The following is a 23,855-nucleotide window of genomic DNA, read 5'->3' as shown; positions in this document are numbered from 1 at the left end:
CCAAATTTGCAGTTGACACAAAAATAGGTGGAAAGGCAGATTGTGAGAGGAATATAAACAGTTTACAGAGAGGTATTGATAGGTTAAGTAGGTGCTCAGAAAGTTGGAAATACAGTATAATGTGGGAAAATGTGAATATGTTTATTTTGGAAGGGAGAACAAAAGAACAGAATATTATTTAAATGGAGAAAAACTGCAGAAAGCTGCAACACAATGGAACTTAGGGTAGTTGTGCACAAATCACAGAAAGCTCGCAACCATGTACAGTAGATAATCGGGAAGGCTAATGAAACTTTGGGCCTTATTTCAAAGAGGTTGAAGTATAAGAATAGGGAAATCTTACTGCAACTGTACAAAGTACTGGTGAGACCACATCTGGAGTTCTGTGAGCAGCTTTGGTTCCCTTATAAAAGGAAAATATAATTTCATTGGAGGTAGTTCAGAGAAGGTTCACAAGGATGATCCCCATCCTTAAATCACCTTGACCAGATGGACTGAACCCAGAATTCTAAGGGAGATAGCTGAAGAGATAGAATAGGCATTAGTGGTGATCTTTCAGGAATCGCTAGAATCAGGGAGGGCCCTAGAGGACTGGAAAATCACTAACGTACCACCCCTGTTTAAAAAGGGAGTAAGACAAAAGATGGAAAATTACAGACCAGGGGAATTGTCTTATTAGCGAAGGCTATACAGGTTGGGACTCTACTCATTAGAATGGCAATGAATGAAACATTGAGGATTCAATGATCTAATTGAAACATACAGGATTCGTAAGGAGTTTGACAGAGTAAATGCTGAGAGGATGTTTTCCCTTATGGGAGAGTGTACAACCTGAGAGTATAGTCTCAAAATAAAGGGGTGCCAATTTAAGACTGAGATGATGAAGAATTTATTCTCGCAGAGGGTTATGAATCTTTGGAACTCTTTGCCACAGAGAGCTCTGGATGGAGACAAAAAAAGTGCAGATGCTGGAATCCAAAGTAGCGAAGACTACATCGGGAGCACCTGATGCAGTACACTAGATTGGAAGAGAGGCAGGTGAACCTCTGTATCACCTGGAAGGATTGTTTGGGGCCCTGGATGAAGGTGAGTGGGTGGTGTGCAAGCATGTTTTGCATTTTTCCGGTTGCAGGAGGAAGTACCAGGGGTTTCAGGGGCATTGATGGGGAGAGTGCTGCAAACCAAGGACTGTAGAAGGGAACAGTCCTTGCAGAAGGCAGAGAAGGGTGGGGAGGGGAAGATATGGGGAGGAGCTACCACCCCAAGAGTCTCTGCATCCAGCGCATCATCCTTAAACAGTTCTGCCAATTCCAACTAGAGCCTCACCACCAAGAACATGTTCCTTTTGCCTCTCTGCCATCTGCAAGGACCATTCCCCTCAATAGTTCTTGGTTTGTGCCACTCTCCCCACCAACCCCCTGAACCTTCAGGTACCTTCCCCTGCATCCAGAAAAGATGCAAAACCTGCGGTTCACCAACCCTCTCACGTCCATCCAGGGTCCCAAACAGTCCTTCCAGATGTGACAGAGGTTCATCTGCCTCTCTTCTAACCTAGTTTATTGCATCAGGTACTCCCGATGTGGCCTTTTCTATATTGGGAAGACCAAACATAAACTTAGGAAACAGTTCACCAGGCATCTCAGTTGGTCCTGCAGGGGCCTACCAGACCTTCCAGTCACTGCCCATTTTAATTCCCCTTTTCACTGTCTTTCTGTCATGACCATCCTTCACCTCCTCCATTGTCACAACAAACCAAACCACAAATTGGAGGAACCTCATCTTCTGCCTGGGCAGCCTACAGCTCGGAGGATTCAACATTGAGTTCTCCAATTTTAAATAACCTCTCCTTCCCTCGACTACCTTCCCAGACCTTCCCCCTCCGTTCCACTCCTCCCAGTTACCTACAAGATTAATTCCTCCCATTGACCAACTAGGTCATACCATCTGCCTGTCTTCACCACCCTGCCCCCACCATCCCCTTTATCTGCAGCTCCCCTTACACCCACCCCCAGTCCTGAACAAAGGTTACACACCAGAAATGTCAACTTCTCCACCTCCTGATGCTGCCTGGCCTGCTATGTCCTTCCAGTCTCCTGCTTGTCGACAAAGAACTGTGGGGGCAGACTCCATGTGTAAATTTAAGACTGAGATTGATTCTTGATCAGTAGGCCAAACAAGGGAAAACACAGGAAAGTGGATGTGAGGAATGTTGGATCCACCATGATCTTATTGAATGGTGGAGCAGCATCAAGAGGCCAAATGGCCTATTCCTGTTCCTGTTTTTTTTAATCATCTTAACTGGGAATTCTAAGGAGCATCCTGCAGTGTGTCTGCTTGGCTCTGATACTAGTAGTTAGTTCTAAAGTACATTATATTAGTTGGGTGGCATGGTGACTCTATAGGATAGCACAGTGGCTCAGTGGTTAGCACTGCTGCCTCACAGCGCCAGCAACCTGGGTTTGATTCCAGTCTCAGGTGACTGTCTGTGTGCAGTTTGCACATTCTCACTGCATCTGTAACAGTTTACTCCCAGTCACAAAGATGTGCACGTTAGGTGGATTGACTATGCTAAATTACTATATTGGAGGTATAAATCTTTTGATGAAATGAACATCTGAGCCTTTTAGTGCAAATAGATGGAAGGTAAAGCTGTAATGAGGAGGTGGATGGATGGCAAGTAATAGCCATGTCTTAAATAATTTAAAATTATCGAATTTTACAGACAAGGAAAAGTGGATGTCTTAGCACTAACAAAGATAGATAGAATAGCAAAAAACAAAAGGTAAGGGAATATAATTTAGACAATCTGAAAAATTATAATTGAAGTAAAAAAATGGATTGAATCACCACTGGGTAAATTATTTCAAAAACGCTCTTAGAGGTGAAAAACGTTTAATGAAATATAATGGTCATTTTAATTAGGCAATGAAAAGGCATTGGAAAGACACGAGGAAGATTAAAGCAGCTGCAAAATGAACAAGGTTGAAACTAAGAGGTGATTTTTGATGTTCTCTTATGATATATGTGCTATATAATTGCAATATACTTACACATTATTCTAGAATGTGGAGGTGGCGGTGTTGGACTGGGGTGGACAAAGTTAAAAATCACACAATACCAGGATATAGCCCAACAGGTTTATTTGGAAGTACTAGCTTTTGGAGCATGACTTCTTCATCAGGTCAGTTACTTGATGAAGGAGCAGTGCTCTGAAAGCTAGCACTTTCAAATAAACCTGTTGGACCATAACCTGGTATTGTGTGATTTTTAACAAATTTTCTAGAAGTGGAACCAAGTAATGTACTTTAACATAAGTTATTCTGACAGTTTCTGGTCAGTAAATCAGTACCTAATTAAATCACAATGCACTCTATTTTTAAGACAAGTTTTATTGTAACTAAACCACTTATACTTCCATCTCCATTACATTTATGCACCATAAAACAAGAGGAAGAAAAACCCTCAATAAAGGCATTATACAGCTTGTAGCACATTTGTTACGCTGCTGGTTAGTTAACCGTGCAAATAGAATTATCCTTAAGGCTAAATGCTTAAAATGTTGCTTTACTTCTGTAGAAAATAAGCCATGCGAGACACTAACATAAATATGAACACACAAATAATGATGCATTGCTAATGATTTCTTTTTCAATTCATAAACCAAGAACAAGCATCATAAGGCAGGACACCAACAAGTTTAAAAAAGCAAGAGTGTGATGAAAAAAGACCTTTCTATTTATTTATTTCCTAATCATGTTTCCAGGACATTCCACAACACCACAATAAAAGAGTTACATTTTTATAGTCATTACAAATATATCATCAAAAACTGTGGGCAACCTGGCAACAATCATAACATTTTAAAAAAATCTCAATATGTTGGCAACACTGACAACATCGGCATTTACTGCTCATCCTTATTTGCTCTGACTTTTTCTGGAACCAGTGCAGTCTGTGGTGAAGGTGAATTCTATTTGCAATAGTAGTTAAGAACATAGATAGGTGTAGAAAAATTATATGGGCTATGAATAGATGATGGTAATGTTATTGCACTAACATTTAAAGTATTATCTTACTCAATCTTTCTGCCTTTTGAACCATTTGCACTACCTTTTTCATAACCATCTTGATTATCTTAATTCAACAGTTCTATAATGCATGAAACATGCTGCAAACTTTCTATTTTCACACATAGCTTCCTGTTGTTCAAACTTGCATTGGCTGATCCTTTTGTAATGGTTTAGTCCAGAGTGCCTACTAGATTCTTTTAGCCAAAGTTTTAATTTAAACTTACTGCAATTCCATTGCTGCCATGTTCACCAGGTTCACCCTGAAATAAAAACAATTGTGTTACTATCAATAGGACATAAGCTAAATCTCAATCAGTAGTGAACACAGAGATATTACAAGGCACTTATACTACAGAAACAGACACTGCAGACCAACAGTTCCACGCTAGTGTTTATGCTCCACATAAGCTTCATCCCAACTCTCCAGTCAATATACCCTTCTATTTGTTGTGTTAAGAAAATGTTTGACCAGAAATATTAATGTAGAATATCGTTGACTGGACATTTATCTATATTGTGCATTTATGCATTTCTACTGACTGTAGAAGAGAAAAATGTTACACTTACAAAAACATTAGCTGCTTGACTGGAGTTGCCAAATCTACCATCACCTTGAAAAATATTGAATGACTCTGCCTCCACCCTCTGATGATCAAGAGCTGGAATCCTGGAAATATCTCTTCCAAACATTTCTGGATATTAAAGATATATTGGAGCTTCCAATTTAGAAATTGATAATTTTTGATGAGAAAAGGCACCAAGAGACAAGGTTCCAGACAATGCCATAAGACATTTCAACTTCCTGGGTAATTCCTGTGGAGTTAACGGTGTCAGGACTTCCCATGGTCCTAACACACAACTCCAATCTAGACTTTAGCAATGATGAGCTTCTATTGGTAGTTCTGGGCCTTTATAAACTGCAAAGAGATTATAGTTAAAGTCCTCACTGTTTAGGCTGATATCAGGAAGCTCTTCCACAAGTAATGAAAAGTAATGAAAATGCAACTCTCTCCACACAATAAATAATTAAGTCTGGGGTCAATTTAAATTTTAAAAACTGAGGTAGAGTTTGTTTTTAGGCAAGAGTATTAAGTGTTGTGGAATCATGGTGGGTACAAGGGGCTAAGCTACAGATCAGTATATACGAATGTCTGAATGATTGACTGCTGTTCCTGTGTTACAATTTTTATGAATTGCTAGCAGGTTTCATGGGGTTATTAAATGCCTATTATTATTTGCATTAATAGTGATATCACATTAGCAGTGTGATATCAACTATCATGACCTATTTACTGTAAGTAATAAACTGTATTATCAATGGAAAATTAACTCAACAATCATATAACTGGAAGGGATTTACTAACTCCAAGCTAAGGGTTTAGATATCACTCAAAACAACTCAAGCTTCACTATACAGATTATGTCAACATTTCAAACATATTTGTGGAGTTGAGACTAGACATCAGTACACACCTTCTGTCCTGCAGGACCTCTGGCCCCAAATAACCCCATTGATCCTTTGGAACCTGATTCTCCTTTGTGACCCTTGAAAGAAGACAAAAATGATTGTAGATTGTTAGATAATCATGGACCAATTTTGAAGAGAATCAAATTCAACCAGAGAACATAGACGGAGAAAAAGCTTGTCAGCTAATCAAGCCCACATTTTCTAAATATCATGGAAAATCAACCTATTCAGACACTATCTTACTCATCCAACTACTCATCTCAAACATCTATATAAATACAGAAAAAGAAGATAACCTTCAAAGTAATTAAGCAAAGCTTCAGAGTATTCATCTATTCCCTTCCAATCTAGAACAATAAGGTAAGTTTCCTGATCCCACTCTCAAGAGCAGGAAATGCATTTGACAAGAATGCAAGCCAGATTTCAGGTATATTGCAGTCCTTTCTCTAATCTATCCCCCAAACAACTGAATCTCTACACTGACTGGGGAGAATGTAGGATTAGTGAATTTACCTCAATATATTCAAAGTAACATTTGATCATCCCAATCTATGCCTGTCCCATTATCATTAAAGCTGAAACTTTATTGCTGGAACAGCACAGCAGGTCAGGCAGCATCTAGGGAACAGAAGATTCGACGTTTCGGGCACATGCCCTTCTTCAGGAATGGCCCATTCCTGAAGAAGGGCATGTGCCCGAAACGTCGAATCTTCTGTTCCCTAGATGCTGCCTGACCTGCTGTGCTGTTCCAGCAATAAAGTTTCAGCTTTGATCTCCAGCGTCTGCAGACCTCACTTTCTCCATTATCATTAAACTCTGAAACATTTGCACTTATTGAGAATTTGCTCCATTTATTCTCACTCTTCTGAAGGAACAATCTAACATCCAATATATGTGAGGTTTTGTGCTTTTTGATTTTCTGTAAAATTGCTGAACAATTACAGGCTAATAGAATGACTCTAGGTTGCTATAAAATATTATACATTGTGTCAAAAACAAAATATAGCTTAATACTTATAGGAAGTAGCAGGTATAAGAAGCAAGAAGCAGCCATTTAGTCTGATAAACTCAACTCAACTCCTTATTGATTGACTTCAACTGGGTAACAGTGATGATAAGGAATGGAATCTTCACCTTAAGTCCTGGAGGTCCATCTTCACCTTTCTCTCCTTTATCACCATCAAACCCTGGTGGACCTCTATCACCCTAAGGACAGAAAGCTACATGATTAAAGAAAGACTTCCATAGTTCCCATTATGCTCAATCATTCTGCAGGCCATGTACAAAGCAAAATGTACTATGCTTCACTAAATTTCATACCTTATTATAAAGATCTAAGAAAATTACTTAAGCAAAATATCGTGCCTTTAGTGTAGTATCCTACACTACATACATTCATGACTGGTTCACTTTCTTGGTATGACATTCCTCAGTTCCAGCAGAGAAAGAGCCAACATATTTATGTCACTTTTGGTTATTTCTGTAGATGCTGCACTGGTGTGTCAACATAATGTTATGAGTTTGTAGTCAAGTCTCTGAAGTGAGGTCTGAAACCACAAAATTCTGTCTTAGTGATACCACTAAGACAATGCTGGCACCTTATAACTTAAGATAAAAGCTTGCTTCCATTTTAAATCTCACCTTTCTTTATGATAGTAGTGATAGATTTCTACCTGCTGAACACCAATACTGCATTTCTCAGAATTGAAATCTAGCAATATAGGCCATATGAAGATGGGAATCTCAAAATCACAGAATATTAGAGACATTTGGCCCATCCTGCCTGTGCTGGCTCTTTAAATAATCCATTTAATTAGTCCTATTCTGCTGCCTTTTCCCCATTACTTTGTAATTTAGTTTTATTCAAATTTTGATTCAGTTGATGAATATTTAAAGTAATTGGCAAAGCCTAGTAATCAACATCCCAGACATAAATTGATAAGGCATTATTACACAGAGAAAATGACCATGCTTCCTTACTGGTTCCCCCTTGTCGCCCTTGTATCCTTGGGGTCCAGAAATGACTTGTGGGTCACCCTAAAGGAAATAAATAGGAATCGTAGTGTAGAAAGTGCCCAACATGTGAAATATATTGAACAGATTAGCTAAAGCACTTTAAAAGGCAATTGGATTACTATTTGACGTGGACTACTAAAGGATAATAGGATCAAAATTGGTTTGGGGTGACTCATGTTGAGTAAAACATTGGCAAAGGCTTCTTAGGCCACCTGCCTATTTCTTCACTGTTATTGTATTATAAAACTAAATTTAGAAACAGAAATAGTTACCTTATCACCTTTAATTCCTGGTAACCCATTATCTCCCTGAAATGCAAGCAAAAACACATCAGCATAGTCAGTTTTCACTTTCAGTAATTATCTGGTTGCTCTGAGCTAGAGAATATGGAAGTTATTTATGTCATAGTTCATGTGGAAAAAGAATAATCATTCATAAAAAGAGAGGCATTGGTTCAAATCCCATCAGTTGTGGAGGTGCTTCATAATATATTTGTACACGTTGATTAAACACATCTAAAAGAAGCTGGAGAAAACCAAGGAGAAATTGCTTCAACCTGCAATGCACCACCTAAAGAGTGGTGGAAGCAATGTTAATGTTACTTCCAAAGGAGAATTAGATAAATATATGAAAATGAAACATTTTCAAGAAAATTGGGAAAACTCATAGAACATGGAACGAATTACATTGCTTATTTGAAAGAATTGGCATTGACATGACAGGCCAAGTGGTCTTCTACTATTTTATATGATTCTATTAATTAAACACCATCCATTATTTCACCAGTCCACTGAACTTTGTACCTTTTCTCCTTTCAGACCGGGTAATCCTTTCAGACCCTGTCAAGAGAATGAAGAAAGCATTTTTAAAAAATTAATTGGTCTCTATTACTGATGAAATGAAAGAGTGATGGGAGCTTCCATCTGACTAATAAGCAGACAAATAAAATTCAGTAAGGTACTCTCAGAAACTATACACAGAGCTTCTGTGACAAATAAATAATATTCAACACTTAAATAAACACGAACCTTCCAAAGATTTAACATAGTAATTTTGTTGGGTTTTTAAATCATACTGAAACATTTTTCCCACCTTAGCTTACTTCCATCTCCTCTGAAGGTTTTGATTCATACTGAGCAAAGTTTCATAGCCAAGAGACAACAGGAAAGAGAGACAGTAGCAAATGCAGTTTATAACTTTAATATGTTATTTCTTTCACTACAGGCGGCATGGTGGCCCAGTGGTTAGCACTGCTGTCTCACAGTGCCAGAGACCCGGGTTTTATTCCAGCCTCAGGCGACTGTCTTTGTGGAGTTTGCACATTCTCCCTGTGTCTACGTGGGTTTCCTCCGGGTGCTCCAGTTTCCTTTCACAATCTAAAGATGTGCAGGTCAGGTGAATTGACCATGTTAGATTGCCCATAGTGTTAGGTACATTAGTCAGGCATAAATGTAGCGGAATGGACCTAGGTGGCTTACTCTCTGGAGGATTGGTGTGGTCTTGATGGGCTGAAGGGCCTGTTTCTATACTGTAGGGAACCTAATCTAATCTAATCTAGTGATCTATAGAGACCAATATTGAATATCTCAAGTCGCTGTTATTAATAATCAAGAAATGTATGTGGAGCAAAGATTTACTTACCAGGTAGCGTCATATTGGTGGAACTCAATAGTTGCACGTAGCCAGCAAACCAAAGTACCTCCCAGCCTGAAGGAACTTATGGGAAATGAAGACGTGCAGGGTCTCATCTAGGATGGAAGTTTTTTACACTAACAATATACTACTGAACTTCACATGTGTTAATTATGTGCTGGGGCTTGGAGGGTGGTGAAGCACAGGTTCTTAAGAAGCTGAAGGGACAGAAATCGATTAAACCCCTCTACCTCATACTCTTAGAATTAACAAATTAAATTCAAGGCAGTTCAACAAATAAAGGAGGAAATACCAGAAGTATTCAAAGTTATTTTGACAAATTCATTTGAACTAAGAGATTTAAAATGGGCATATATGTGTCTCGCTTATTCAGCAAGGGAAATAAAGTCATACCTTCTAGCTACAGTTATATTAATGTGATCATTTATCAGAAACTCATGGGACCCAGAGTGAGGACAAACCAGTAGAACACTAGATAAATAAGTCCTGAGAAAAGACTACTAAGACAGATTTAGAATGGATGAATTTTGCCTTAACAGCTAACTTTATGTGAAAAGGTAACACCATGAAGCAAGTAGGTGAAAAATATAGCAGTAGCTCAAACCCACAAGCTTTCAAACATTCTTGATATGAAGGATATGCCAGGCAATTGGAATGTGGCTCTGTAACACTCCTATCTCTGCGTCAATATTCTTATGAAATTCCTTACCTACTGCCATAATACATGCTACAGTGGAATGATATCTGTCGAGCTGCCGGTTTTGGACTGGGTTAGACAAAGTCAAAAATCACACAACACCAGGTTATAGTCCAACAGTTTTATTTGTATTCACAAGCTTTTGGAGTGATACTCCTTCATCAGGTGCAGTGAGAGAGGGAACATCAACACAGAGTTTATAGGCAGAGAGATCAAAGGATCATACAATTGGCGTAAATGAAATCAACAAACCCAAAATGGCTGATGGAGAACTCTGTCAGAAAGGGGATGCAAGTTTCAATTGATTAAGATGTAAATTCAGAGTCTGTTTCAAGTCACTGCCTTGAGATTATTAAAAGTTTTATCAGAATCTGCCTAACTTTCCAAACTTCAATCAGGCAGAGATACAAAAGGTGACATCTCAGGTCAGACACTGAATTGTAAGTGTGAAGCCTTGTTCAGAATCAATCTCAGAATTTTAAATCAGACTGGTCTTATTCTGAAAGCAGGAACATATAAACTGCCACACTGACTGACTGTGACTACAAATTGTGTGTTTTTTGAACAAATTGAATGTATCTGCAAATAAACAAACATCTTGGATGAAATGATTTACCGCACAGATTTATATCTGTGTGTGTGTGTGTGTGTTTGAGAGAGTGTGTTTGAGTTTGAGAGATTTTAAGTATGTGAGAGAGCATGTGACAGCATCACCTTGTTATGACCTCTCTACCCTTATTAGTTTGTACAGTTTTGGATTGCTTATTACACTCTCTCTCACTCTCACACACATACGCACACACTCTTTTCTCATACAAACACACCCACACACTCACACAGACCTTCTCACACACACACCTGCACACATACTCTCTAACACTCACACACACTGTCTCTCTCAAGCACAGGCGTGCGCACGCACACACACACACACACTTATATAAATCTATGGGGTGAATAATTTCATCCAAGATGTTTGTTTATTTGCAGATACATTCTATTTTGTTCAAAAACACACGATTTGTGTCTTTTGTCAGTCAGTCAGTGTGGCATTTTATAAGTTCCTGCTTTCAGAATAAGTCCAGTCTCATTTAAAACTCAGGGAACAGATTCTGAACAAAGCCTCACACCTACAATTCAGTCTGACCTGAGATATCACCGTTTGTATCTCTGCCTGATTGAAGTTTGGAATGTTAGGCAGACTCTGATAAAACCTTTAATAATCTTGGGGCAGTGACTTGAAACAGATTCTGAATTTTCATCTTAATCAATGGAAACTTGTATCTCCTTTCTAACAGAGTTCTTCATCAGCCACTTTAGGTTTATTCACTTCGCTTACACCAATTATATGATCCTTGATCTCTCTGCCTAAAAACTCTGTCAGTGTTCCCTTTCTCACTGCACCTGATGAAGAAGTGTTGCTCTGAAAGCTTGTGATTTTAAATAAATCTGTGGGACTATAACCTGGTGTCGTGTGATATTTCACTTTAGATAAACCTGAAGGAGTCAGTGCATTGTGACTGGAGGGTGTTGATTATTACAGCAGGGAGAATTGTTGAAATGAAAAGAACAACACAAATATAAGTTAGCATGTAACTTCTGAAAGAATGTTGTTTTGAGACAGTTCTACCCATGTTGATTGGTCAGCCACATTCCAGCAACTTACCGTGAGACCCGGGCCTCCAATTGATCCAGGAGCACCATTAACTCCCTAGAAAAGTTTTTTTAAAAGAATAACCATTAGATTTTTATCTATAGTGTAATTGATAGTGTGAATGTTTATACATATTCCTTCTGTTCATGCAGCATCCCAGATGTGTAATATTTCTTGACAATAAGTTTCTGACATTCCAATTCGGACAGACTGTTGAAGAGAGAGTTTGATGAGCCAAGGTGACTGCTGAAGTTGATAACATTTTTGTCCTTTCTTTTTACTCAATCTCAGACTAGAAATATTGCATTATTAAAACAGGTTCAAACAAGAAAATGAATTATAAAAGTGAATAGTGACTACTACTTTCATCAAGAGCAGATGGTTTCTGCCCTTAATAATGTCCTTCAAAGCAGCTGACAATGTTATCTCATTTTGGCAGTAACTTAAGCTTGACTTATAATAAATGAAATAAAAACAAAGTGCTGGAAAAACCCAGCATATTTAGTTAGAGAGAAGCAGAGTTAACATTTTGAGTCTGATATAATTCCCCTTCAGATCAATTTAATTTGGCTAAGTTGCTTTGTACAATGAAAATCCAGATCATAACAACATTCTCATTTGAGAAAGAGGTGGATGGAGAGAAAAAAAGGAATGAAGGTAAAAACTAAGCAAAAGGGCAAAATAACGTGTTTTTGAGAAATGAGCCAAAAAGCAGGAGACACTTCTGCTCGGAAGGTGGGGATTTCACATTTTCTCACATGATTCTATCTTCCTCAGCTCATTGCATTCGCACTCACAGGTAACATGGCAAATTTTATGAGCAAGTGGACAGGAGGTTCTGCACCCTGCAGGATCTTCCAGGTGCCATATTTAAAGGTCACGTGGACAGCACTTCACTCTTTCCAACCCAGCTGCATTACTCAATCTTGATCTAGCTACATCTACAAACACCCACCACCCTTCGAAATGTCAGAGATCTGACAAAAAGCAGCACTTTAATCACACCTCCCTAGAGTTATCTTGAAATACCCAGGAAAAGGGAAACTCTTTCCCCAGAGATGACAACAGGAGGCTGTTCTGGCTGACAAGGGCAGCTTGGACAGAGATAGCCACTGGGTGCTTCAAGAGTACCTGGCTCCTGTACTACAAGAGGATGAATAATCTGCTGTCCCCTGTCAGGGTATATACTATCTATTTATTTGATGCTTTATGCCCTATGAGTGTGAATTAATATTGTAAGGTTACCACTACAGAGGACTGTCAGATACAAGATTGGATGCCTGGTACCTCCATCACATGCCTCATGTGTGATCAATGTTTGTTACTTCATTGCAGCTACCACAGTGGTACTGCCTCTTACACATCTGCCAGGATTCACTTTAAAACAGAAAAGGAGCTACAACACTGAGACACCATCAGTTCATTAACCTTTCTTCACAATTAGCAGACCAATCACATCTAATAGCTTTTCCCCAGAGGCTTGCAAGTGACAAGGACACAATCACAAAATGTGGTTTTGGAATGAACACCTCCTGGATACATCAAGCATGCTTTCATACAATGATTTATTGCTTTTTATAAACTATAATTCTTTGATGACATTTAATCACCTTTCATCCAGAACTCTTTAACAAAAATACAGGTGAATGCTCATGTACCCATGTTAATGTCTCTTGATGCTTTTCATCTTCCACCAGAGAAGAACCTGCATAATAAGGGTGAATATGGGATTGATACTTGACATAAGGCTCCTGTCCCCATTTGAAGAGCAGGTTGCTGAGCTAGCAGCTGAACAAGGAGAATGCCTGTGTTAAAGGATGAATTGATATCATCTGGTGAAAAAGCCTCTAATTTTGCTAGTCTTATTTATATGTCAAGCATTAATGTCGAAATTAAAGCTCATAATGCAAACATATAATTTGCCTGAAATCTCTGAACAAAAAGAAGATCCATTGTTCATGACCCATCTCTACCAACCCCACAACCAATCCTTGTGGGAAGAAAAATTATGAACCTCAGAGGATGGACTGTCAAGTCCTTCCTTCCCACCTTCCACCAGCACAAACACACTCACCTCAATGGGTAATCCGACAAGATTTTGCTCAGGATCACAATCTGGTGGGTGCAACACTAATATGGGCCATAGCTAAAGGAGGAACAAAATGGCCCATATCAGATGGACTCTCAGGGGAATGTAGCATGAACAACCAAGATTCTGGTACCGAGAATGGCTCTAATGTAGTGAGGAATACGTCAGGTTCCAAGCAATCGATTGTGATAGGGAACTTTCTAGTGAGAAGCATAGACAGACATTTCTGCAGCTCGCAGCGAAAAATCAGAATGGTGTGTTGCCTCCCTGGATATCTCAGAGAAGGTGCAGAATGTTCTCAATGGGGAAAGGGACCGGCAGGATGTTGTTGAACACATTGGAACTAACGACACAGGAAGGGAAAAGGATGAGATTCTGAAGGGAGAATATAGAAAGTTAGGCAGTAATTTAAAAAGGACCTTCAAAAAGGTCTGGGCAGGCCTGAAGATAGTTAGAGTTAGAGTTAAAGCAAGAGTTAGAGGAAGAACAAGAGAGGGAGAACCAAACCAAAGAATCTCAGTATCTTACCCTACGACCAGGAATGCCTAGGCTCCCTCTTGGTCCTCGGGCCCCCAGTCCAATGTCACCCTGTTATAAGCAATAATAAAACAACACCCCTGTGACAACTTTAATTACAAAATAACAAAGTATAACTAACAATGTTTTGATTAATCAAGTGTAAAATATGACAATGTTAAAAATTCTTCACTCTGAATTTGATAGCACATGAAAGTAAGTGGTCTGTCTAGCTTGAACTTCAGGCCTAGAACTGAATAATACAACCGGTTACATACTCACATCTATTTGAGTAACCATAATATTTTACGTGTCTTGTTTAGTCAGTTCTGCATATTGCCTTTTATCAATATAGGAGAAAGTGATGACTGCAGATGCTGGAGATCAGGAGTGAAGAAGAGCTTATGCCCAAAACGTCGATTCTCCTGCTCCTTGGATGCTGCCTGACCTGCTGCGCTTTTCCAGCAACACATTTTTCAGCTTTTATCAATATATCAATATTATGTCTTAAAAGCACCGAATTGGCTCAACTTTCATGTGCATAAAACAAGAATAAACTGCAACTCAATGAGGAAGCAGTGATCAGCAATGAAAATCATGAAATAATGGATCAAATACAGACAGCCGAGCAAGCAACAGCGATGACTACAAAGCAAGACATAAAGTGATCCAATCAAATAGATCAAAATGATTTTGGAATTTTGCCCTACCTGCTATCTTAGATTTTCACTAAGCTGAGCACTTATCAGAGAAATAAGGGGATTGAAAAATACTTGTTCCTTCTTTTTTCAATCTTTTAACTCTTTTTGGCTCTTAATCTGCCTGAAAGCAGAATAAGAAAGACCACTCTCCTATTTCCAGCCAAGACTGGAAACAGAAGTCCAGGTTCTATTAAAGTCCCAATCAAAATGTTGTCTCCTAAAATTCATGTCTGGTATCAACTTTCCTTCCAGGTTGGATTCATAGTTTTAAAACCTACCTCATTGAAAACAAGTATGTTCCTGGGACGTGTGCTTTCCTGGCATCTCCAGCATTTTATTTCCCATCCCAAGTTTTTCTTATTTTTTAATTTTCTTTTTGAATCACTATAGTCTGTGTAATCTAAGTGTTTCTAGTCGTTTGACACAACGGAATGGCTTATTAGGCCCTTCAGAGGACAGTTAAGAGGTGACACTTTGTCTGTGAGAATGCATGTAGTAAAATTCAAAGCAGACTGGTTAGGAATGGTGGTTTTCCTCATTAGGGACTTGGTAAACTAGTTTTTAAATAGCATTCCAGCTGCTAAATGGGGACTTTCACTGACAACAACTTTTAAAGTCCTGAATTCCATTTTTTAAAATGCAAGAATAGGGGTTGAACCCAGAATTATCAATACATGCCTCTGGTTCACTCATTCATTGACATTACCGGGCGTTATCATAATCCATACTGGAGCTTGGAAGCTGTTAATGAATGGAAAATAGAAAGAAAATGGTTGAAATTAACTTACCTTCGAACCTTTATTGCCAGCTTTCCCTGGAAGACCCTGAAAGTTAGAAAGGAAGACAAAATGTTTTCATTATGGGAAATAGATACTGCAGGCACAAATGCTCATTTGGTTAACTGATGTAGCATCATAAAGATCTACCCAGGTTTCCTGAGGATATACTGAGTTGCTGGCTACTACAAGTGGCCCACCACAATGTGCTCTGAGATATAGCCCATGTTATTGTGTCTGCTGTGCACAATGGAACATATCAATATGGAGCTATTATGACACCGCACAGATCAACTGGGGGACGTGATTTCTGCTCAGCATAGGTCCAGGCAGCACTTGATTATCAATTTATTTTTTAAAAAATGCAGAAGGAAACTGAACCCTGCTGTCATGTTATTTAAAGAGTAACATACTGCTGGACTGTTAGATTTTTGGACCATTTCCATTGTAAAGTACCTGAAAGTTTTGGTAAGTTCCTGCATTTGCCAGAGAGAGTTTCTGCATCTTTGTGATGAATGGAGATGAGTAGGTGACTTGCGACACAAAAGAAGGGAGAAGAATGGAGACAGCAGTGCCAGTGCCTGTAGTTCTGCAGGATGACAGAGAAATGGAGCAGAGGTGTGGAGATGGCAAACACTGTACTATCTCCTTTGTCAAGTTGGAGCCACTCCTTGTCAGTGATAGAAGGCTGTCTGGCAGGGCAAGCAACGCACTCAGTGTAATGATGTGCAACCCCATTAAGATCTCCTTCCGTTTAGCTGGTAAATGAGCCACCTTTCTGCACATCCTGGTTAAAGCCCACACATGTTGGTTTAATGTGCCCATGATAGAAGCTTTCAAGTTAAGTTTAGTGCCATGTCTAAGTTGGTGGCTATGAGTGTCAGACTAAGTAATGAACCCTCATCAGTTGTATTATACTTTTCCTCTCTTGGGGGTTGACAATTGACAGCTGTTGAACATCTGAAAGCAGGAACTCAGAGGGAAGGTTGACTTGACAGAAAGTGTCCAGGTGGAAAGTAGAAGTTACATGGTCACACATACCTAACACTATATAAAACAACAAAAAAAAGTCATCTAAATTTGTGTGTGTAGGGGGTTGAGAAGGGGCATGAAGCAGGAGCACGCAATCACCCTCAATTCCCTTAGAATGTCTAATGCTGCAGCCCTTTGAGAAGCTAGCACCATGATATAGAGAATTATGTCTTCAGTATGGCTCAGGAGATTTACGTGTCCCTGTTCTCTGCTAGCCCTGGTCTACTCTTTTCAATTGTGTGACAAAATGTCAGTGATTGTGTACAGTTACACTGTGATGTGCCTTCCATAGTTGAATAGCTGGAGATTTATGGAGGCAGTGAGAATGACAGCACTGATTACTGCATGAGGGTGAAACAGATTATCTGAATGTTAGGAATGAATCCTGAGTGCCTGAATATGCTGCTGGGTATTACATTACAGTGTGGAAACAGGCCCTTCGGCCCAACAAGTTCACACCGACCCGCCGAAGCGCAACCCACCCATACCCCTACATTTACCCCTTACCTAACACTACGGGCAATTTAGCATGGCCAATTCACCTGACCTGCACATCTTTGGACTGTGGGAGGAAACCGGAGCACCTGGAGGAAACCCACGCAGACACAGGGAGAACGTGCAAACTCCACACAGTCAGTCGCTTGAGGCGGGAATTGAACCCGAGTCTCCAGCGCTGTGAGGCAGCAGTGCTAACCACTGTGCCACCGTGCCGCCCTGCATTTTGTTACAGTCCCTCCCTGTATCCCCAGTTTGTTGTCACCTGCATTCTTTGTTACTGATTCCGTTCTTTTTGGATCTACACTAAGATATTTCTACAGACTAAAGAAATTAATAGGGAGGACACAGTTTGTCACAAACATAATGATATGTTCACTGCTGCTTCTGTGTTAGAGGTGTTTGATCGGTTGTGGGTTTATTTACGACAGCCTTTGATATTTTACAAAAGTCATCCTTCTTTGCATATAAGCCTATTGCCAATTTCTTCTACTGTGATTCTTCCACCTCACTTATTTATGAGTACAGTAATATTATTGTTTAATTGTCTTATTTATGTGAGCAATCCAATTGTTAACTGAGATCAGGTACATGAGGATAGATCCAAGATTAGTCTTGAATATTGTTGCTCTGCCTGGTTCAATACAACACAATACTATTAATTCATCCCAGCAATTATCTTTCCATCAACCTAGATAATTCCTGGCTAGAAATGAACTTGCCCTGATTTTCAAGCACAAGATGTCACAAATTTGTTCCACCTCATCTCAATGATTGTGGTGCTGTCTGTTATGTGGAGAAAGTAAGAACTGGAGATGCTGGAGATCAGAGTTGAGAGTGTGGTGCTGGAAAAGCACAGCAGATCAGGCAGCATCTGAGAGCAGCAGAATTGAAGTTTCATCAGGAAATCTGCTCTCTGTTATGTATTCAGCTCTTGTTCTTATGCTGAAAGTGAATTTGGTGTATAACAGGAGGACAGGGCAGCATTATTTTGTCAGTCATGTAGGACAGACAGCCTGCTCTTTGTAAAGGCAGGCTGATTCTCAAAGGGCAGCTTCACAACAGTTTTGCTGCAATGTAAGTTTTTGGAAACTGAAGACAAGACAAATCGGTGGGATCCATAGCGATGAATACATTATTGGATATATTAGTAGTGTAGATAGACATGAAGAGAGATGCCACAGTCACATGGCAGATGACCAAGAAGGTCAAAAAATTAATCAGTCACAACTCATGGGAGTTTTGATCCAAGAATCTGGCAGCAGTATCCCAAGAGATCTAATGTCCTCTTACCAGTGGTCAGACCAGTGAAAACATCTTTACATAATATTGTCTACCCGGTGTTCCATGAGTTTTTCATCCTGTGAAATGTGCAAACCTAGATTGCTGTTAAGTCTTTCATCTTTTAGAATGGGTTGCAGGTTTCGGTTCATTAATGTGTAAATTCCAGAACTTCTTTTAAGTTGCATTCTTGAGTTAACTCAAGGTTTTATTTTAAAAAGTAACAGCTCACCTCAGATAATGTATTAATTGTATGAGGTTAGAGTCTGTCTATATTCCAATCTCGAGTCGAACTGGTTCTATTTCCAAAGAAGGAATTTATAAAATGTTACATGGATTGACTGCCTGCATTGACTGTCTGCAGGTTGTGTGCTTTTTGAGCAAAAATAGAATGTATCTGCAAATACAATTCTGCAATTCCAAATTCACTCCATTGACTTCTGTGTGTGTGTGTGTTTGCGCATACACACATGCACATGTGAGGGGAAGACAGAGAGAGTGTGATTGTGAGTGCGTATGAGAGAGTGTGTGTTTGCGTATGTGCATGCTTGGTAGAGAGTGTACGTGAGTGTGATGGAGTATAAGCCTATAGAGGGTGTGTGTGGGTGTGAATGTGGGGGTTGTATGTGTGTATATCTGAGAGAAAGTGTGTGTATGAGAGAGGTCTGTGTGAGAATGTATCACGTCGTGGGGTCATTAAATGTAATTAGTGTGACATGAACCCAAGGGCCTAGTTGAGGCCATCCCTGATTTGCAGATACATTCTATTTTTGCTCAAAAGCACACAACCTGCAGGCAGTCAATCCACAAAACATTTTATAAAATCATACTTCAGAAATAGAACCAGTCTGACTCAAGATTGGGATATAGACAGACTCTAACCTCACACCTTTAATATATTGTCTGAACTGAGATGTCACTTTGTAAAAATAAAACCTTAAGTTATTACAATTCCTACAGTGTGAAAATAGGCCCTTTGGCCCACCAAGTCCACACCAACCCTCTGAAGAGTAACCCATTCCCCCTACCCTACATTTACCCCTGACTAATGCACCTCACCTATACTTCTCTGAACACTGTGGGCAATTTAACATGGCCAATTGCACCTAACCTGCACATCTTTGGATTGTGGGAGGAAACCCATGCAGACACAGGGAGAACATGCAAACTCCACACAGACAGTCACCCGAGGGTGGAATCAAATCTGGGTCCCTGGTGCTGTGAGGCAGCAACGCTAACCACTGAGTCATCGTGCCACCCTTATTGTGAGAATGTGACTTAAAAGAGGTTCTGGAATTTACACATTAATTAACTGAAACCTGCACCCCATTCTAAAAGGTGAAAGACTTAACAGCAATCTAGGTTTGTTCAATATATCATTTTAATTGCATGACACTGTGATCTTTTGCTATAAATTCTATGTCTTATGATCCTGCCCCACTAGTTAACTGGTGAAGAAGCAACACTCTGAAAGCTAATATTTCCAACTAAACCTGGTTAGACTATAACCTAGTGTTGTGTGATTTTCCACCTCAGTCCAACACTGGCACCTCCACAGCATGGCTACAAGAATGTTTCAGCGGTTGGAGGGTTTCAGCTATAGTGAGAGGCTGAGTAGGCTGGGGTGTTTTGCCTGGAGTGTCAGAGGCTGAGGGGTGACCTTATAGAGGTTTATAAAATCATGAGGGACATGGATATGGTAAATAGACAAGGTCGTTTCCCTGGGGTGGGTGATCTATGACTCTACCACACTAAGTGTGATTGATTGATTGATTGATTTGTTTATTGTCACGTATACCAAAGTACAGTCAAAAGCTTTGTTTAGGAGCTATAGTCATCATCTCTGGGTTGTTGCCGGTGCCACGTGACAGTGAGGCAAAGAATAGGGAGAGAGTGCAGTTGAACACGTGGCTGCAAGGCTGGTGTAGGAGGGAGGGCTTCAGATATTTGGACAATTGGACTGCATTCTGGGGAAGGTGGGACCTGTACAAACAGGACGGGTTGCACCTGAACCAGCAGGGCACCAATATCCTGGGGGGTAGGTTTGCTAGCACTCTTCGGGGGGGTTTAAACTAATTTGGCAGGGGGATGGGATCCGGACTTGTAGTCCAGCAAGTAAGCTAGCTGTGTGTCAGGATGCCCAAGACTGTAGGGAGGCTGTGGAGAAGGTAGCACTGACAGGGACTACTTGCGGACACAGAGATGGGCTCAAGTGCGTATACTTCAACGCAAGGAGTATCAGAAATAAGGTGGGTGAACTTAAGGCGTGGATCGGTACCTGGGACTACGATGTTGTGGCCATCACGGAAATGTGGATAGATGAGGGACAGGAATGGCTGTTGGAGGTTCCTGGTTACAGGTGTTTCAGTAAGATTAGGGAGGGTGGGAAAAAAGGAGGGGGGGGGGGCATTGCTAATTAGAAATGGTATAATGGCTGCAGAAAGGAAGTTTGAGGGGGATCTGCCTCTGGAGGTAGTATGGGCTGAAGTCAGAAATAGGAAAGGTGCAGTCACCTTGTTGGGTGTTTACTATAGGCCCCCCAATAGCAGCAGAGATGTGGAGAAACAGATTGGGAAACAGATTTTGGAAAGGTGCAGAAGCCACAGGGTCGTAGTCATGGGCGACTTCAACTTCCCAAATATTGATTGGAAGCTCTTTAGGTCAAGTAGATTGGATGGGGCGGTGTTTGTGCAGTGTGTCCAGGAAGCTTTTCTAACGCAGTATGTAGATTGTCCAACCAGAGGGGAGGCCATATTGGATTTGGTACTCGGTAATGAACCGGGACAAGTGGTGGGCTTGTTAGTGGGTGAACATTTTGGTGATGGTGACCACAATTCTGTGACTTTCACCTTGGTTATGGAGAGAGATAGGTGCGCACAACAAGGTAGATTTTATAATTGGGGGAAGGGAAATTACGATGCTGTAAGGCAGGATTTGAGGAGCATACGTTGGGAGCATAGGCTGTCAGGGAAGGATGTGGTGGAAAGGTGGAACTTTTTCAAAGAGCAGATACGACGTGTCCATGATATGTATGTACCTATCAGGCAGGAAAGAAATGGTCGTGTGAGGGAGCCTTGGTTGACGAGAGAGGTTGAATGTCTGGTAAAGAGGAAGAAGGAGGCTTACATAAGGTTGAGGAAACAGGATTCAGACAGAGCAGTGGAGGGATACAGGATAGCCAGAAGGGACCTGAAGAAAGGGATTAGGAGAGCTAAGAGAGGGCATGAAAAATCGTTGGCGGATAGGATCAAGGATAACCCCAAGGCATTTTATGCGTATGTGAGAAACCTGAGAATGACGAGAACGAGGGTAGGTCCGATCAAGGACAGTAGTGGGAGACTGTGTATTGAGTCGGAAGAGATAGGAGAGGTCTTGAACAAGTACTTCTCTTCAGTATTTACGAACGAGAGGGACCGTATTGTAGAAGAGGAGAGTGTGAAATGGACTGGTAAGCTAGAAGAGATACCTGTTAGGAAGGAAGATGTGTTGGACATTTTGAACAACTTGAGGATAGACAAGTCCCCCGGGCCTGACGGGATATATCCTAGGATTATGTGGGAAGCAAGAGAGGAAATTGCAGTACCGTTGGCAATGATCTTCTCGTCTTCACTGGCAACGGGGGTGGTACCAGGGGACTGGAGAGTAGCGAATGTTGTGCCCCTGTTCAAAAAAGGGAATAGGGATAACCCCGGGAATTACAGGCCTGTTAGTCTTACTTCTGTGGTAGGCAAAGTAATGGAAAGGGTACTGAGGGATAGGATTTATGAGTATCTGGAAAGACACTGCTTGATTAGGGACAGCCAGCACGGATTTGTGAAGGGTAGGTCTTGCCTTACAAGTCTTATTGAATTCTTCGAGGAGGGGACCAAGCATGTGGATGAGGGTAGAGCAGTGGATGTAGTGTACATGGATTTTAGTAAGGCATTTGATAAGGTTCCCCATGGTAGGCTTATGCAGAAAGTCAGGAGGCATGGGATAGAGGGAAATTTGGCCAATTGGATAGAAAACTGGCTAACCGGTCGAAGGCAGAGAGTGGTGGTAGATGGTAAATATTCAGCCTGGAGCCCAGTTACAAGTGGAGTTCCGCAGGGATCAGTTCTGGGTCCTCTGCTGTTTGTAATTTTTTTTAATGACTTAGATGAGGGAGTCGAAGGGTGGGTCAGTAAATTTGCAGATGATACGAAGATAGGTGGAGTTGTGGACAGTGAGGAGGGCTGTTGTCGGCTGCAGAGGGACTTAGATATGATGCAGAGCTGGGCTGAGGAGTGGCAGATGGAGTTCAACCCTGCCAAGTGTGAGGTTGTCCATTTTGGAAGAACAAATAAGAATGCGGAATACAGGGTTAATGGTAGGGTTCTTAGTCAGGTGGAGGAACAGAGGGATCTTGGGGTCTATGTACATAGATCTTTGAAGGTTGCCACTCAGGTGGATAGAGTTTGTAAGAAGGCCTATGGAGTATTATCGATCATTAGCAGAGGGATTGAATTCAAGAGTCGTGAAGTGATGTTGCAGCTGTACAGGACTTTGGTTAGGCCACAGTTGGAGTACTGTGTGCAGTTCTGGTCGCCTCACTTTAGGAAAGATGTGGAAGCTTTGGAGAGGGTGCAGAGAAGATTTACCAGGATGTTGCCTGGAATGGAGAGGAAGTCGTACGAGGATAGGTTGAGAGTTCTCGGCCTTTTCTCGTTGGAACGGCGAAGGATGAGGGGTGACTTGATAGAGGTTTATAAGATGATCAGAGGAATAGATAGAGTAGACAGTCAGAAACTTTTTCCCCGGGTACAACAGAGTGTTACAAGGGGACATAAATTTAAGGTGAAGGGTGGAAGGTATAGGGGAGATGTCAGGGGTGGGTTCTTTACCCAGAGAGTGGTGGGGGCATGGAATGCGCTGCCCGTGGGAGTGGTAGAGTTGGAATCATTGGCGACCTTTAAGCGGCATTTGGATAGGTACATGGATGGGTACTTAATCTAGGTTAGAAGTTCGGCACAACATCGTGGGCCGAAGGGCCTGTTCTGTGCTGTATTGTTCTATGTTCTATGTTCTATGTTCTAAAGGCAGATCATAGTAAACAAGGATGTACAGATCAAAAAGACTTAGACAGAGGCATATAGGTTGCATTGCACAGAGCATGCACTAGGCGACATCAATGTTAGCAAGATCAACATTATTTTCATCACTCCAATAACAGCTGGGAAAAAAGTAGTTCCTGAACCTGTAGGTGCAGTGTTCATGCTTCTGTATCTTCTGTCTGACAGAAGAGGTTGTAGGAGATTATTAATGGAGTGTGATGGGTCTTTGATGATATTGGCAGTCTTTCCACAGCAGCGAGCCATGTAAATGATGTCCATGGATGGGAGGTCGGCTTCCATCATGGTCTGATGTCCATGTGCACACCACCTTGAGT

The 23,855-nt window shown here is 40.7% G+C and overlaps 1 protein-coding gene across 1 annotated transcript in view; it reads right to left on the bottom strand.

Annotated features, from left to right (window-relative positions):
- The window catches only part of col7a1l (collagen type VII alpha 1-like), a 432,947-nt gene that overhangs the window by 144,364 nt on the left and 264,728 nt on the right, over positions 1-23,855 (bottom strand). The window contains exons 77-85 of the mRNA XM_087999395.1: positions 15,653-15,688; positions 14,176-14,235; positions 11,571-11,615; positions 8,358-8,393; positions 7,827-7,862; positions 7,519-7,575; positions 6,673-6,744; positions 5,544-5,615; positions 4,295-4,330 (exon numbers count right to left, since the gene is read on the bottom strand). Coding sequence (XP_087855521.1) covers positions 4,295-4,330; positions 5,544-5,615; positions 6,673-6,744; positions 7,519-7,575; positions 7,827-7,862; positions 8,358-8,393; positions 11,571-11,615; positions 14,176-14,235; positions 15,653-15,688 — 450 coding nt within the window. The remainder of the gene's footprint in view (positions 1-4,294; positions 4,331-5,543; positions 5,616-6,672; positions 6,745-7,518; positions 7,576-7,826; positions 7,863-8,357; positions 8,394-11,570; positions 11,616-14,175; positions 14,236-15,652; positions 15,689-23,855) is intronic.

This window comes from Chiloscyllium plagiosum, unplaced genomic scaffold, assembly GCF_037043375.1.
Source record: "Chiloscyllium plagiosum isolate Xiang-an unplaced genomic scaffold, Cpla_swu_hap1 HiC_scaffold_23, whole genome shotgun sequence".
NCBI classification, from domain to species: domain Eukaryota; kingdom Metazoa; phylum Chordata; class Chondrichthyes; order Orectolobiformes; family Hemiscylliidae; genus Chiloscyllium; species Chiloscyllium plagiosum.
Note: the sequence above shows the minus strand (reverse complement) of the source record. Positions and strands in the feature narration are given on the sequence as shown.